The 17,359-nt window shown below is 42.7% G+C and overlaps 1 protein-coding gene across 1 annotated transcript in view; it reads left to right on the forward strand.

The window, feature by feature from the left end:
- The window catches only part of LOC132797813 (uncharacterized), a 43,777-nt gene extending 26,634 nt beyond the window's left edge, over window positions 1-17,143 (forward strand). The window contains exons 3-4 of the mRNA XM_060809586.1: window positions 15,540-16,130; window positions 16,240-17,143. Coding sequence (XP_060665569.1) covers window positions 15,540-16,130; window positions 16,240-17,143 — 1,495 coding nt within the window. The remainder of the gene's footprint in view (window positions 1-15,539; window positions 16,131-16,239) is intronic.
- The last annotated feature ends 216 nt before the right edge of the window (window positions 17,144-17,359 follow it).

Below are 17,359 nucleotides of genomic sequence, written 5' to 3' on the forward strand. Positions count from 1 at the left end.
GTCGACAGACTGACATGTTTCATTTTCACTCAGCCATGTTGTCAAACATTGTCGATGAAATTTGTGCTTACATAGGTTAGGTTAGGTAGGACCGGCTGCCCCTGTACGGGGCAAAAGCATAGACCAGTTGAGGTCCGTAGCTGTACCGGTAGCTTATCTACGTCTCAGAAATCGCGCAGTATGGAGGTAGCCTAGAGGTAGCCGTGAAACGTCCCGAAGATCATTGTGGCACGGCGAATTAAGGTATTTCAACCGGAGTCGGATAACGCTGGGCATCTACAGAGAAGATGCTCGAGTGCTTCCTTAACCCCGGGCTCGTTTCAGTTCCTACACTGATCACTGTTATTGATACCCAGCTTTACAGCATGGACAGCCCACAGACAGTGACCATTTAAAATGCCTAGCATTAGCCTGCACTCTTTCCCTTGAAAGCTGCATGACGAAATTGGTTAAGTTTTTGTTAGTAGAGGCACACATCAGCACTGCAGTTTTGCACGAGTTGGTATTGCGCCAGCTACCGTCCTACTGAAGTCTAAAGCGCTCCTCAATTTCCCCTGCCTAGAGTTCGCAGGGATATCGGAACATTGCACATGTTACCGACATCGAGCCCCACTCCTCTTTGGCGAGAGAGTCTGCGATCTCGTTGCCCTGGTGGTTTGGGATCCAATAGATACGCACGACCGCAGATGCGTTCAGCGACTCTATTGCTCTTCTGCTGTCCTGGACAACTTTGGATTTGACCACATCAGAGTATATTGATCTTATTGCAGCCTGGCTGTCAACAAAGATGTTAATTGAGTTATGATTAGGCTGTAAACCCCGAGCCAATTCGGCATCTTCCGCCTGGAAGATGCTGCAGTGGTCTGGGAGTTTATAGGAATGTTGGGAGACCGGGTCTGGGCAGTATACGGCCGCTCCGACACCATCATCCATCTTCGACCCGTCGGTGAAGAGGTTGAGGGCTTCGGGAATGCATAACCCTTCCCGCCAGCAGTCCGGTTCCAAGAATATTGTTTTAATATGGTCGGTACTGGTAAGGGGATACTATAGTCCAAGTCTCTACTAGTCTCCCTACCAATGGCGCTGTGACCATAGCCTAGCAGACCCAGATTGCCTGTTACGGCAAAGCCTTAGGGACGATTTTGCGGCTATGGATTGCGCGTATAAGTTTAACGATTCGACGCCAGCTATTACCTCGAGGGCTTTAGTTGGCGCCAACCTGATAGCGCCTGTGATACACAGTGGCGCTTGACGCTGTGTCCTTTCCATGATGGATAGGTACGGCCCTTTTTCCGTGGCCTGCCACCACACTAGAATGCCATAGGTGAGGATAGGGCAAACAACTGAGATATATATCCACTGCATTAGATTAGGAGAGAGGCCCCAAGTGCAACTAAGCATCTTTTTTCGCCATGTACAAGGCTCCGGTGGCCTTCTTCACCCTTTCTAACACGTTAAGCTTCCATGACAGTTTGCTGTCCAGGACCACACCTAGGTATTTTACTGCTAGGCTCGGCTTTTAGCATAGTGCAGCCTATTTTTGGGGGACCACGCAGGTACCTTATACCTCTTCGTGAAGAGGATAAGGTCCGTTTTGTCCGCGTTAATGCCGAGCCCGGCTGATTCGGCCCATGCTTTAACTTCCCGCAAAGTAAGTTCCATTACGGAACTAAGGGTGGTTGGGCATTTCCCAGTTATCAAAATGCTTATGTCGTCAGCATAGGCAATTAACTTGGGGCCCGTCTAGTAAATTTTAGAAGTAGGCTATTTACGACCAAATTCCAAAGGAAAGGCGAGAGAACCCCACCCTGGGGAGTGCCATCTCGCACTACCTTGTAATGGCCGCATCGCCCCACGTAGCCACCACCCGCCTGTCGCAAAGAAGGCGGTTGACCCACCTGTGGATCGCTGGTGCCGTGTTAACTGAGGTAAGGCCCTTCATAATAGTGTCAGTAGTGACGTTATTGAAGGCGCCTGAAATGTCAAGAAATGCATCCAAGGCATATTCTTTATAATGGTCTGCTTTTTCAATGGAGGCTACTAGAGCATGGAGAGCTATCTCAATGGACTTGCCCTTTGTGTACGCATGCTGATTTGGGGACTACAGATACATTGAGTTGCTTCTGATGTGCAAATCAAGTAGCTTTTCCAATGTTTTTAGCAGGAAAGAGGTTAGGCTGATAGGCCGGAAGTCATTAGGAACCACATGACTGCATTTGCCCGCCTTGGGCAGAAAAATGACTTTCGAGGTCCTCCAAAGAGTGGGGATATGACCCCATGCGAGGCACCCCGAATAGATACCCGATAGCCACGGAACAATCGTGAGCTTGCTAGCTTGCAGCATTGCTGGCGAAAGTCCATCGAGACCTGGCGACCTGACCTTCGCAAAGGAGTCGATAGCCCAAGTTATTTTATTAACTGTAAGTAGACCGGCAGGGGTCTCATAACTGGGAGACTAGGAAGGAGCTGCCAGTCACTGTTCCCATTCCAATACATCCTGGAAGTGAGTTGAGAGCAGTGCTTCAAGAGTTTCAGCACTACTCTCCGTCCACACTCCATCGCCCGACTTGAGCAGACTAGGACAGCAGCTTCCTCAGTCTGGAGGTGCCTTTGATGTTGTCCAGGTCTAAGCAAAGGTTCTCCATGAAGACCTTTTGATCATCTTCTTGGAGGACTTCAGGAGAGACCTGTACTCGTCCCAGACATATTCGTTGTCCGCCTTCTTAGCAAGTTGAAACATGCTAGTAAGCTCCCCACGAAGCGAAGAAAGATCTGGGTTCCACCAGGGTGGCTTCGATCTTCTCGTCGGTCTTGAGAGCCTACAGGATTGGCGAAACGCGGAAAGTAGTCCTGCTGAGAGGACATTGACATTTGTTTCTAGGTCCTGTACCGAGTTGATGTTACCCGGCGGACCAAGAGACTTGGAAACAAGGCTAGAGAATTTCGCCCAGTTAATATTGCGGGGATTTCTGAACGGCTGAGCCGCAGGTACCCTATTAAAAGGAATGGTAAACTGAATGTACTTATGATCCGAGATTAGGTAGGACCGGCTGCCCTGTACGGGGCAAAGCATAGACCAGTTGAGGTCCGTAGCTGTACCGGTAGCTTATCTACGTCTCAGAAATCGCGCAGTATGGAGGTAGCCTAGAGGTAGCCGTGAAACGTCCCGAAGATCGTTGTGGCACGGCGAGTTAAGGTATTTCAACCGCAGTCGGGATAACGCTGGGCATCTACAGAGAAGATGCTCGAGTGCTTCCTTAACCCCGGGCTCGTTTCAGTTCCTACACTGATCACTGTTATTGATACCCAGCTTTACAGCATGGACAGCCCACAGACAGTGACCATTTAAAATGCCTAGCATTAGCCTGCACTCTTTCCTTGAAAGCTGCATGACGAAATTGGTTAAGTTTTTTGTTAGTAGAGGCACACATCAGCACTGCAGTTTTGCACGAGTTGGTATTGCGCCAGCTACCGTCCTACTGAAGTCTAAAGCGCTCCTCAATTTCCCCTGCCTAGAGTTCGCAGGGATATCGGAACATTGCACATGTTACCGACATCGAGCCCCACTCCCTCTTTGGCGAGAGAGTCTGCGATCTCGTTGCCCTGGTGGCTTGGGATCCAATAGATACGCACGACCGCAGATGCGTTCAGCGGCTCTATTGCTCTTCTGCTGTCCTGGACAACTTTGGACTTGACCACATCAGAGTATATTGATCTTATTGAGGCCTGGCTGTCAACAAAGATGTTAATTGAGTTATGATTAGGCTGTAAAACCCGAGTTAATTCGGCATCTTCCGCCTGGAAGATGCTGCAGTGGTCTGGGAGTTTATAGGAATGTTGGGAGACCGGGTCTGGGCAGTATACGGCCGCTCCGACACCATCATCCATCTTCGACCCGTCGGTGAAGAGGTTGAGGGCTTCGGGAATGCATAACCCTTCCCGCCAGCAGTCCGGTTCCAAGAATATTGTTTTAATATGGTCGGTACTGGTAAGGGGATACTATAGTCCAAGTCTCTACTAGTCTCCCTACCAATGGCGCTGTGACCATAGCCTAGCAGACCCAGATTGCCTGTTACGGCAAGCCTTAGGGACGATTTTGCGGCTATGGATTGCGCGTATAGGTTTAACGGTTCGACGCCAGCTATTACCTCGAGGGCTTTAGTTGGCGCCAACCTGATAGCGCCTGTGATATACAGTGGCGCTTGACGCTGTGTCCTTTCCATGATGGATAGGTACGGCCCTTTTTCCGTGGCCTGCCACCACACTAGAATGCCATAGGTGAGGATAGGACAAACAACTGAGATATATATCCACCGCATTAGATTAGAGAGAGGCCCCAAGTGCAACTAAGCATCTTTTTCGCCATGTACAAGGCTCCGGTGGCCTTCTTCACCCTTTCTAACACGTTAAGCTTCCATGACAGTTTGCTGTCCAGGACCACACCTAGGTATTTTACTGCTAGGCTCGGCTTTAGCATAGTGCAGCCTATTTTTGGGGGACCACGCAGGTACCTTATACCTCTTCGTGAAGAGGATAAGGTCCGTTTTGTCCGCGTTAATGCCGAGCCCGGCTGATTCGGCCCATGCTTTAACTTCCCGCAAAGTAAGTTCCATTACGGAACTAAGGGTGGTTGGGCATTTCCCAGTTATCAAAATGCTTATGTCGTCAGCATAGGCAATTAACTTGGGGCCCGTCTAGTAAATTTTAGAAGTAGGCTATTTACGACCAAATTCCAAAGGAAAGGCGAGAGAACCCCACCCTGGGGAGTGCCATCTCGCACTACCTTTGTAATGGCCGCATCGCCCCACGTAGCCACCACCCGCCTGTCGCAAAGAAGGCGGTTGACCCACCTGTGGATCGCTGGTGCCGTGTTAACTGAGGTAAGGCCCTTCATAATAGTGTCAGTAGTGACGTTATTGAAGGCGCCTGAAATGTCAAGAAATGCATCCAAGGCATATTCTTTATAATGGTCTGCTTTTTCAATGGAGGCTACTAGAGCATGGAGAGCTATCTCAATGGACTTGCCCTTTGTGTACGCATGCTGATTTGGGGACTACAGATACATTGAGTTGCTTCTGATGTGCAAATCAAGTAGCTTTTCCAATGTTTTAGCAGGAAAGAGGTTAGGCTGATAGGCCGGAAGTCATTAGGAACCACATGACTGCATTTGCCCGCCTTGGGCAGAAAAATGACTTTCGAGGTCCTCCAAAGAGTGGGGATATGACCCCATGCGAGGCACCCCGAATAGATACCCGATAGCCACGGAACAATCGTGAGCTTGCTAGCTTGCAGCATTGCTGGCGAAAGTCCATCGAGACCTGGCGACCTGACCTTCGCAAAGGAGTCGATAGCCCAAGTTATTTTATTAACTGTAAGTAGACCGGCAGGGGTCTCATAACTGGGAGACTAGGAAGGAGCTGCCAGTCACTGTTCCCATTCCAATACATCCGGGAAGTGAGTTGAGAGCAGTGCTTCAAGAGTTTCAGCACTACTCTCCGTCCACACTCCATCGCCCGACTTGAGCAGACTAGGACTGGAAGCCTGCTTGGACAGCAGCTTCCTCAGTCTGGAGGTGCCTTTGATGTTGTCCAGGTCTAAGCAAAAGGTTCTCCATGAAGACCTTTTGGATCATCTTCTTGGAGGACTTCAGGAGAGACCTGTACTCGTCCCAGACATATTCGTTGTCCGCCTTCTTAGCAAGTTGAAACACGCTAGTAAGCTCCCCACGAAGCGAAGAAAGATCTGGGTTCCACCAGGGTGGCTTCGATCTTCTCGTCGGTCTTGAGAGCCTACAGGATTGGCGAAACGCGGAAAGTAGTCCTGCTGAGAGGACATTGACATTTGTTTCTAGGTCCTGTACCGAGTTGATGTTACCCGGCGGACCAAGAGACTTGGAAACAAGGCTAGAGAATTTCGCCCAGTTGATATTGCGGGGATTTCTGAACGGCTGAGCCGCAGGTACCCTATTAAAAGGAATGGTAAACTGAATGTACTTATGATCCGAGAAGGAGGATCTATCCAGGACCCTCCACTCTTCTACATTGGTACATTGGGACCTACATAGGTAGATACATCACCTCTGTTGGCTAGTTTAAGCTTATATTTAAGGATAAAATCAAGAACTGACTCACCCCTGTCGTTAATGTCGGGACTTCCCCAGACGCTATAATGGGCGTTGGCGACCGTTCCGATAATGAGATGTTTTTGGAGGAGCAGACCATGTCCACCAGCCTCCGCAGCTCGTCAGGTGGGGCCGGCATATCGTGGGCCATGTAGCAGGATGCCAGCAGCAAACATCCCTCACGGCTCTCCAGCACCACCACGGTAAGATCGTCATTGCTGTAATTAGGTAGTAGATGAGCTTTTAGCCCCTTTTTTACAAGGATGGCATGTCGGGACGTACAGATCGTAGTTAGGCGACTTCAGCCCAGCAACCGTGTTGCCCGACGCTAACCACGGTTCTTGGACCAAAGCCGCGTAGGCGGACACTTCCTCCAGGGCAAGGAGTAGCTCCGCCGAAGCCTTTTGGACTTATGGAGGTTGAGTTGCAGCACACTCATTAGAGGATAGCAAACTCGCGGGGCCCGTCTGCATGGACAGTTCCTCCCCACCTCCTCCGTCTCATCAGTCAAGCTGAGGTGCTGGGTGGCATCGGTCACGCTCTCAAGACCGAGATCTGCCGCAACCTTCCCTGACCTCAGCGTGTGTGGGTCTTTGCCGTTGGGATGACGTTTTTGAGGCGAAGGAACACGCTCCCTAAGCCCCACGCCATCTTCCCATTGCGTTTATATAGCAGATCCTCGGCCTCCTTATTGATCTGAATGATCACGTGCTGCCCACCACTGGGTAAAGGTTCATCAACCTTCAGCACGGACCAATCACTCGTCGGTATGGCCGGGTACTGCTTTTAAGCAGCTGAAGCGCCCGCTAGCCCTGCACAATTATGGGGAAAAGGACTTTCGCCTTCGGCATGGACGGAATATTATTCCTGTCCACCACGTCCAGCTTGGCCCCCTCCCACAGTCCGTCGAGTTTGGCTACGGTCGCTTGCAGCCACTGTAATGTTGGGTCGTCCTTGCATGTCAGGATCTTGGCACCATTCATCCAGCCAGTGCCTTCGAATGTAGGCATTGGACTGTCTGGGACATTCTCCATCCTGACAAACAGTGCGTCGACCAGCTTACTATGGGGCAACCGCCACCGCTCTGCAGACATTTTCCCGTTAGGGTCCCCTCTGTCAATGAGAGCAACGGCGAGATGCCGCCTGGCAGTTTCAGCAACCGTTGCCCTCTGTCTCGTCTTGTTCGAGTCCGTGTTGGTGGAGCCAGGTGCTCGTAGCCTCTTGCTCACTGGGGCCCCTTGCTTGGGACTCTCAGCGGACCGTTGGCGCTTGCTTGCCATGGACTCCACCTTGTTGTTGGCAGGGCCGGTAGAACCGGTCTGCACTTTAGTGTCTTTGGAAGGGGCTAAGTTGGTTTTCCCGCATCCTCGTGTTGGCCCAGGCAAGCCTCTCCTGGTCCTTGACGGACAGGTTAGCTACGCCACTAAGCCTTGCGCAACCTTGGAGGTGCTGGCGATAGGCAGGGGTGACTGAAGAGGAAGACGTTCCCCTCCACCGTAGAAATTGGCGCAGCGCTCTTTGGTCCGTGTCGGTTAAGACCACAGCACCCGCGCGAGTTATACATTTGTCACCACTTACCACTTCCCCATCTCATTTGTCACCACTTACCACTTACCCAACACTAACACATACAAAGCATTCCATTAGATCGGGATTGCGATCGTCAATTATGTAAACATAAACATTCAAGCTTCCACTATAAACTAATAACCAACGAATCTCAACCCAAGTCCCAATATAAACACTAACCACAACTCCAAAGTCAGAATATTATAAACAACTCAGACGGTTTGGCTGCCGCCAACATCACAGTATAAAATAACACTTCTTGCAAAGCTTAACTTCAGTTTGTATCAATTCTTTGAATAAAGCAGTTCAGCACTACAGTACTGTGTAAATTCTCATTTATTGAAAATACAACTCATATAAATATATATGTCAAACATATATAACTGGCGCAGCCGGTCTGAACGGACGGATAAATTAATAACACACTAAGAAGTAACATTTGAACTAGCTGAAAAGGCATAACAAGTGTTATCGAAAGTGAAAAAGTTAAAACAAAACACACACTAAGAAGTGATATTTGAACTTAGCTGAAAAGGCATAACAATTATCACCAAAAGTGAAAAGTGTAAAACAATAGTGGCATAAAAAGGACAAAGTCATAATTGTGCAACTAAACTAAAAAAAAAATATATAAACTTTAAAATGGCAAACGAAAATATAAACGAAATGCAGAATTGCATTCAGGCTCTCACTCAAATTGTTGTTCAACAAATGCAACTACCAAATGCGAACTCAAGAACAAGAGCTAGAAACCAGATTGAAAAGGAAACTCGATATCTTCCAACATTTACTGGACAAGATGGTACTCTCCATGGATTCATTGCTTCAGTGGACCAGATTATGCAGGAATATGCAGATGATGCGGATCAGGTTTTCAGCGTTATATTCAACACGAAGATTCAAGGACAGGCAAGAACAGTTCTCACCATCAACACACCGACAACGTGGGAAGAATGTAAGGAGAAATTGCGACATCATTACCGGCCAAGAATGGACCAAATGGGTTTGACTAGGAAGATCAACAATCTCAGAGTGACATCTATTAAAGATTTAGATATTAAGGTAAGGTACATAGTGGAAGAAATAACAGACTTTGCTGTATTTGAAAATAATGAAAGCTTAGTAAATATATTAAGTTCACTATTGATTCAACGAATAAAAGAATTAGCAGCAGGCTCCATGGCAGTCTCGCTAATGCCATTAACAACAGTGCAAATGGTTAGAAATGAAATTGCTAAATATATCGGTCTAAACTTTGGAAATTTAAATCAAAGATTGTTAATTCGTAAAAATACCGAGAATGACTCAGGTAACAATATTGATCAAAGAAATAATAATAATAACAACAATAATAATAATAATAACAACAATAATAATAATAAAACAACAATAATAATGGCAATTTTCCAAAACAAACAAAATAGGAATAACAATACTAATCCACAATACAATCATAACTATAACAATAATCAACAAAATCAGAATACTAACAATAATCCACATCAATATCCAAATAATAATTACAATAAAAATGAAAGTCAAAATGTTAGACAGAATCCCCAGAGGCAATGAGTGTTGATAATATAATTGATGAGGATAATAAAAGTACAAGTGAAATCCCTAAAGATTTTTTACCCAGTAGCCTCGGATGAAAGAAAAATTTTAATAGAAGGAACAATTGAAGATTGTAAATTTACTTTTGTTAGATACTGGATCCACAATTAGTATATTAAACACAAATAGAGTGCAGGAAAATTTTTACAAAATAATTGAAAAATATTCAAAACAATTCATACAATTAATGCAAAGTTTGAAACTAATAATTACTTAGTTATGACAGAAGCACCAAGAGAATTTCAATATTCTCCACGAGTTCGTTCAAGATGGGTGGCTTTACCCTGGATAAATCATATGATTTTCTATTGGGTATGGACTTCATCCAAAGAAACGTTCAATTTATTGATTTCAAGAAGAAAACAATTAAACTGATAAATGATGCTGAAATTCCATTCCATTCCAAGCATCCTGAAGAGGCTTGTGTTTTGGAAGTAAGTGAAATTGAAAGCTTTAATTTAACAGATTTAAATTTAGAAGAAAAGGAAATTATTACCAATCTAAACAAAAGATTTAACAAGTTATACTATAAAGAAGGCGACCAATTGACAAATACAAATACAGTGGTACACAATATAAGAACAATAACGGACCAACCGATCAATTCGAAAATTTACAGGTGTTCTCCAAAATATGAAGAAGAAATTCGAAAACAAATTTTAGAAATGGAAAGAAACGGCATAATAAGAAAAAGCAGAAGTAAATACAGCTCACCTATATGCATGGTGCCAAAGAAAATAGATAATTCAGGAGTACAAAAATATAGATTATGTGTAGACTATCGTCGATTAAATCATGTAACAATACCAGACAAATATCCGTTACCTCTCATGGACTCAATATTAGACAAACTTGGTAGGGCTCAATATTTCAGTACATTGGACTTAGCAAAAGGCTATCATCAAATCTTGATGGCTGAAGAAGACATAGAGAAGACAGCATTTGTTTCACCATTAGGACTTTATGAATACGTTAGAATGCCATTCGGACTAAAAACGCACAAGCAACTTTTCAAAGATTAATGAATGATGTTTTAAGAGATTACATAAACAAAATATGTGTAGTCTACTTAGACGATATTTTAATATTCTCAACAACGCTCGAAGAACACAAACATGCTTTAGAAAAAATTTTAAAAACTCCAAGAACACAGATTAAAAATACAAGTAAATAAATGCTCATTTATGAAACAAGATACAGAATTTTTAGGACATGTACTCAGTAAAGACGGAATTCGACCAAATCCAAAAAAATACAAGATATTTTAGCTATTCCAATCCCAAAAACAGAAAAACAACTAAAAGGTTTTTAGGCATGACTGGTTTTATAGAAAGTTCATAAAAGATTACTCAAAAATTGCATACCCTATGATCAAATATTTACAAAAAGGAAATAATATTAATAAAAATGACCCAGAATTTATAGATTCTTTTGAAAATTTAAAAGAACTTATAAGCTCACATCCAATTTTGAAATTCCCAGAATTCGATAAACCTTTTACATTAACGACAGATGCGAGTGATTTTGCAATAGGAGCAGTGTTATCACAGCAAACTCAGCCAATAGCACTCGTATCTAGGACCCTAAACAAACACGAAAAGCAATACAGCGCGACAGATAAAGAATTTCTGGCAATTGTGTATGCCGTAGACTACTTTAGGCATTACCTATATGGCACACAATTTACAATTATAACTGATCACCAACCAATTATGTATCTAAATAAAAAATACAAAGGGAAAGACCTCAAGGACAAACATCAAAGGTGGATATTGAAACTACAAGAATTTGATTGTGATATCAAATATTTAAAAGGAAAAAATAACAAAGTGGCGGATTTCCTCAGTAGGCAGGAAACAGCCCCGCTTATAGACAAAGAAAATATTAATGAATCAAATTTAGCATTGACAGACACAATTCACTCAGCAAACGAGAACGAACCAATAGATTTTTATATAACAGATGATATAGTTAATAAATTCAAAACTCAAATCATTATCACATATTTAGCAACAGACAGTATAATTAAAAATAAAGGCAGAACAATTATTGAAATTAATCCAGCAGACGACAATTTAGAAATAGAACAGAAACTCTTAAACAATATTAATAGGGAACTATTGGCATATATTCAGAAGTACCAGATTCCATTTACTATAAAGTACAATGTATTATAATAGACAGTTTTAAAGACACGAAAAATATAAAATTCTTAAAATGTACAAAACGAGCAGTAGACATAAATGACGAACAGGAACTCCACAAACAAATAGCTTTATATCACACAAAAGAATCCCTACATAGTGGCATGAACGAGACATTTTATAGTTTGAAAGACAAAATTTATTATCCAAAACTTAGAGAGCACATTAACTTAGTTATATCCAACTGCACAAAATGTAGAGAAATTAAGTATGACAGGAAACCGATCAAAGCAAAATTCAATATCACAGAAACTTCTCAAGAGAAAAATGAAATAATTCATATAGACATTTTCCATATCAAACACCGATCATTTGTTACAATCATAGATAAACTTACAAAATTCGTAGCTGCATACAATATAAAAGATAGGAATTGGAGGGCAAAATTGCAAATTATAATAGAGCAATTCACAAAATTTGGCAAGCCCAACAAAATTATTATCGATAATGAATTTAGATCAGAACAGATTCAAAGTTTCTTAAATAAAGAAAAGTCGAGTTACATTTAACAAAACCAAACTCGCACACAGGTAACGCAGACATTGAAAGACTTCACTCCACGTTAATAGAAATTGTCAATAGCATAGATGAAGACATCTCGATAGAATCAAAAATTCAAATTGCTGTTAACACTTACAATAATAGGTACCACACAACTATAAAATGCTCCCCAAACGAAGCTAAAAATACAAAGAACTCACAAGACCTTAAAGAAATAATAAGCGCTAACAAAGAAAAAATCATAACCAAACTAAATGAAGAAAGAGAACAGTATGAAGAAAAGAGAGGAAGGACCAATTAAAAATTACAAAAGATTAAGACATAAAGATGAGCCGTATTTTAGATACGCCAAACTAGAAGATATTCATCCATGTAATATCAAAAGACCATTAAAAATGGAACTAAATTAAATACATGCACATATACATTAACAGTTTTAGTAATAAATACATATATATATATATATACATTTTTTCTTTTACTCGCACTTTCAGAATATTTTATTAATCACTTTAATGATTTTATCAATGACCCAATTCAAGAGGAGGCAGGATATGTCCCTATACATATGTATTCTACAGAAATTGTAAATGAAACTATTATAATTTTGCACATTATTGACATTAATCAAATCACTATAATAATCAATAAAATATACGACAATATAAAGAATATCGAAATAGCAAATAAGGAAACATTAATTGATGAAATAGAATTACTAAGGGCAAAAGTAAGTTCTATCACTCCATCAACACGAACAGAAAGAGGTATTTTTAATGGAATAGGCACCGTACATAAATGACTATTTGGCGTTATGAACAATGAGGACAGGGAAGAAATTATAGAACACTTAAATATAATAGATCAAAATAATCACAATGCAATCACTAACTTAAACCAACAAATTCACATTAACAACCATTTTAATAATACTATTAACACACTAGCAGGCATAATCCATCAAGACAGAAATATGATAGAACTTCTTTCAGCCAAAATGAATAACCAAACAAAAGAAAACAATAAAAACATATTATTCAATGATCAAATGAGAACTTTAAAAATATTGAAGAAAAATTAAATTATATTCAAGAAACCATTGCATCAGCAAAACACAATATATTTTTACCAGAAATATTATCAAAAGACGAAATAAATAAATTTAAAATAGATTTTTACAAAATTAAATTAATCAGAATGGGCATATTAAAATACAAAAACAACGCAATTGTCATGGCAATCAAGCTACCCAAAAACTTTGTAAAACAGACATCAAACTCATAACTGCAATACCTAACAGCAACAATATTCAAATTGATCAAGAAAATTTACTAATTACTCAAATTGGTAATAAAATATATGATTATAAAGAAAATGTAAGTTTAAGGGAACTAACATTAAGTAAAAGCTGCACAATAAACAACAATTGTAAATTCAAATTCAACAATAAATCCAGCATAGAACAAATAGATGATGAAACAATAATTGTAAGAAACAGTAAAAACGAAAAATTAAAACAAAATTGCGATCAAAGAAATATTACATTAAATGGAAACTACTTAATACAATTTGTTAACTGTAAAATTCAAATATTATCTGAAAACTTTGCAAATGAACAAATAGAATTTTATGATAGATTTTTACCCAACAAACCTATTGAACCAATCTTATAAAAACACAATAAACTTTGAACACTTCTCAATACAGAACTTTGAAAACTTAAAAGAAATCACAGAGTTAAAATTTCATAAAAAATAAGTTATGGCATTTCAATTACATTTGCAATTATTATATTAATATTAATATTTTACTTGTGTATAAAATTAAGACCTAATAATATTCATGTTAATTTTAAAAGAATTCAGGAGAATTCAAATTCTGGCGATGGAGGAGTTATACATTTGTCACCACTTACCACTTCCCCATCTCATTTGTCACCACTTACCACTTACCCAACACTAACACATACAAAGCATTCCATTAGATCGGGATTGCGATCGTCAATTATGTAAACATAAACATTCAAGCTTCCACTATAAACTAATAACCAACGAATCTCAACCCAAGTCCCAATATAAACACTAACCACAACTCCAAAGTCAGAATATTATAAACAACTCAGACGGTTTGGCTGCCGCCAACATCACAGTATAAAATAACACTTCTTGCAAAAGCTTAACTTCAGTTTGTATCAATTCTTTGAATAAAGCAGTTCAGCACTACAGTACTGTGTAAATTCTCATTTATTGAAAATACAACTCATATAAATATATATGTCAAACATATATAACTCGCGCACGAACCTCGAATTTTTGGTGGCAGTGTTGTTACAACTGATACGGCCTGCTCCCGCCGCCTCAGAGGTGTGACCGCTGGCGACACGCAGAGGGATCTCTCCCCGTGCCCGCCGGTGGTAGCAGTCACGCGTTCCACCGACGTTTGGGCTGACATCCCAGCCCGGGTTGAATTGTTTAGTTAGTCCATTCTGAGACCATTTTTGGCTAATTTTGTTCTTGGGAGCCCCCATAGCGTTTTCAGTCTGACGGCCAGACACCTCGTACCATGGATTCTGCTACTTATCTTCAGACAGATGCCCGAAAGATAAGGAACAGAGTCCTCAGCTAGGATCTGCAGTTCCTGAAATATCGACGTATAGTAGAGATCTGCTACCCGTTGGCAATGAGGTAATACAGATCCTACCCAGCCAGCACCCTAAGGGAGGGTTCAGCAGAGGATTTTAGCCAGCCTTGTGCTTACATAAGGTTTCAGCACATTCAGTTAGACTACTAGTGTCATTACAAATACCACAGCTCGACTGCGGATCGCGTGGTGGATTTCCCATCAAGTTATCGAGGCTACGTCGAACTGCCATATTTGACGCAACAAAACTTCATTCCAAAAGAAATTAACTTAACTAAACAACAGAGTGGGGAGAATGGGGAAGCATACAGGTCAAAGTGTCTGATTGCATTCAACCAGCATGATTCCTGTCACTGCTTTCTCCAAGCCGACGCACTACCTCCACGTGGTTCTCCCTGGATTGTCGCTCGACAGCCGTTGAGTGGCAAACTAAAGCGCGCGACGAGAGTCCTAACTCTACAAACTAGGTTTTGGCGTAGGACTTGGAATCCACCCATGCAAAACACAATTTCAGTGAAGGAAGCAAGAGAAGCCTCGGAAAGGAACCGATCTAACGTTGACGACCATAGCAAACGTAAAAAGGACAATGATTTGAGAGTATGCACCTGGAACGTACGAACTTTGTACAGACCTGGTGCTGCTCAACAACTAGCAGATACCCTCAACAAATGTAGGGCTGACATCACTGCTATCCAGGAGATGCGATGGATAGGACAAGGCTGCATAAAGAGGAAGAACTGTGACATTTACTACAGCTGCCATCCAGAACGGCATGAATTTGGTTGTGGTTTCGTTGTAGGTGCCAGGCTGCGGCGCCGAGTCTCTCACTTTCGGCCAATAAACGAGAGAATTGCAACGATCCGAATTACTGCCAAATTCTTTAACATCAGCCTGATATGCGCACATGCCCCAACGGAGGAAAAGGACGATGCCACCAAGGACGCTTTCTATGCGGAGCTCGACCGAGCTTATGGCCGCTGTCCTTCCCATGACATTAAAATTCTCCTCGGGGATTTTAATGCCAAGGTAGGACGAGAAGACATCTTTGGTGCCACCGTCGGGCGATTTAGTCTACATGAGACCACCTCGAGCAATGGTCTCAGATTAATAGGCTTTGCAGCTGCGTATAATATGGTAGTTCGTAGTACCGGATTCCGTCATTTGGACATCCATAAGGCATCTTGGCTCTCTCCCGATCGACTGACCAGAAATCAGGTCGATCATGTTGTGATCGATGCAAGGCACGCATCTAACATACTCGACGTACGATCCTGTCGGGGTCCCAACATCGACTCCGACCATTATCTTGTTGCAGCTAAGATTCGCACACGGCTATGTGTGGCGAAGATTGCACGTCGAAGTGCGTTAAGAAGGCTGGACATCGGAAAGCTGCAATCACAACAGGCGCAGAATGCATTCTCCACTCACGTCTCGGGGCTATTAAGCCGAGCACCTTCAATACCTCAAGACATAAGCGATATGTGGGCGCTCATATCTCACTCCCTGCGAGCTTCTGCAAAAGAGGTGCTTGATTCCAGCGTCCTCTAACAAGGAATCCATGGTACGATCAGGAGTGTCGTGACGCAACAGCTGCAAGGACGCCGCCTACAGAAGAACACTGCAGGCTGGGGCGACACGAGCTATTGTGGACGTCTACAGGTTGAGAAGAAGATACGAAAAACGCCTTTTCAGACGCAAGAAGAAAGAGCAGGAAAGGCGAGAGTGTGAGAGCATAGAGAGCAGCAGATGCAGAAATGAAGCACGTAACTTCTACCAGAGGGTCAAGCGTCTGACCCAAGGATTTAAGTCTGGTGCAGTGGCGTGCAGGGACGATGATGGAAACCTTGTCACAGAAGCAAAGGTCGTGCTGAGGTTATGGAGGGATCACTTTTCGAGTCTGTTATCTGGCTCAAGCACAGACTCTGAAGATTATGATCCACGAACCCCAATCTATGGCACTGATATTGAAGTGCCAATCCCAAGTCATATCGAAGTCAAGGATGCAATCCAACGGCTTAAGAACAACAAGTCTGCAGGTGCTGACGGCCTGCCGGCAGAACTGTTTAAGACAGCTGGTGATATGTTGGTAGGGAGCATGCACCAACTAATCAGTAAGATATGGCTCACGGAGAGCATGCCCGAAGATTGGAATCTCAGCATGATCTGTCCCATCCTGAAGAAGGGTGATGCCACGGTGCGCACCAACTACCGCGGAATTAGTCTTCTTCCAGTTGCGTACAAGGTCCTAACGAGCGTATTGTGTGAAAGACTGAAACCCCATGCTGAAGCACTGATTGGACCTTATCAGTGTGGGTTCAGGCCTGGCAAGTCCACTGTTGACCAGATTTTCACCTTGCGCCAAATCCTGGAGAAGTCTTACGAAAACCAGATCGACACGTACCATCTCTTCGTCGACTACAAAGCTGCATTTGATAGCCCCGGCGAGATCGCCTATATGCCGCCATGTCTGAGCTTGGTATACCAGCAAAGCTGACTAGACTTTGCAGAATGACATTGAGCAACACCATCAGCTCTGTCAAGGTAGGATGTGGCCAATCGAAACCTTTACTACCAAGTGTGGCCTCAGACAAGGTGACTCGCTGTCTTGTATACTCTTCAATATTTTAATGGAGAGTATTATAAGAAAGGCCGGTGTACATCGGACGGGCACGATATTAACCAACAGATGTGTCCAGCTCCTTGGTTACGC

Source organism: Drosophila nasuta, unplaced genomic scaffold (genome assembly GCF_023558535.2).
Source record: "Drosophila nasuta strain 15112-1781.00 unplaced genomic scaffold, ASM2355853v1 ctg23_pilon, whole genome shotgun sequence".
NCBI lineage: Eukaryota > Metazoa > Arthropoda > Insecta > Diptera > Drosophilidae > Drosophila > Drosophila nasuta.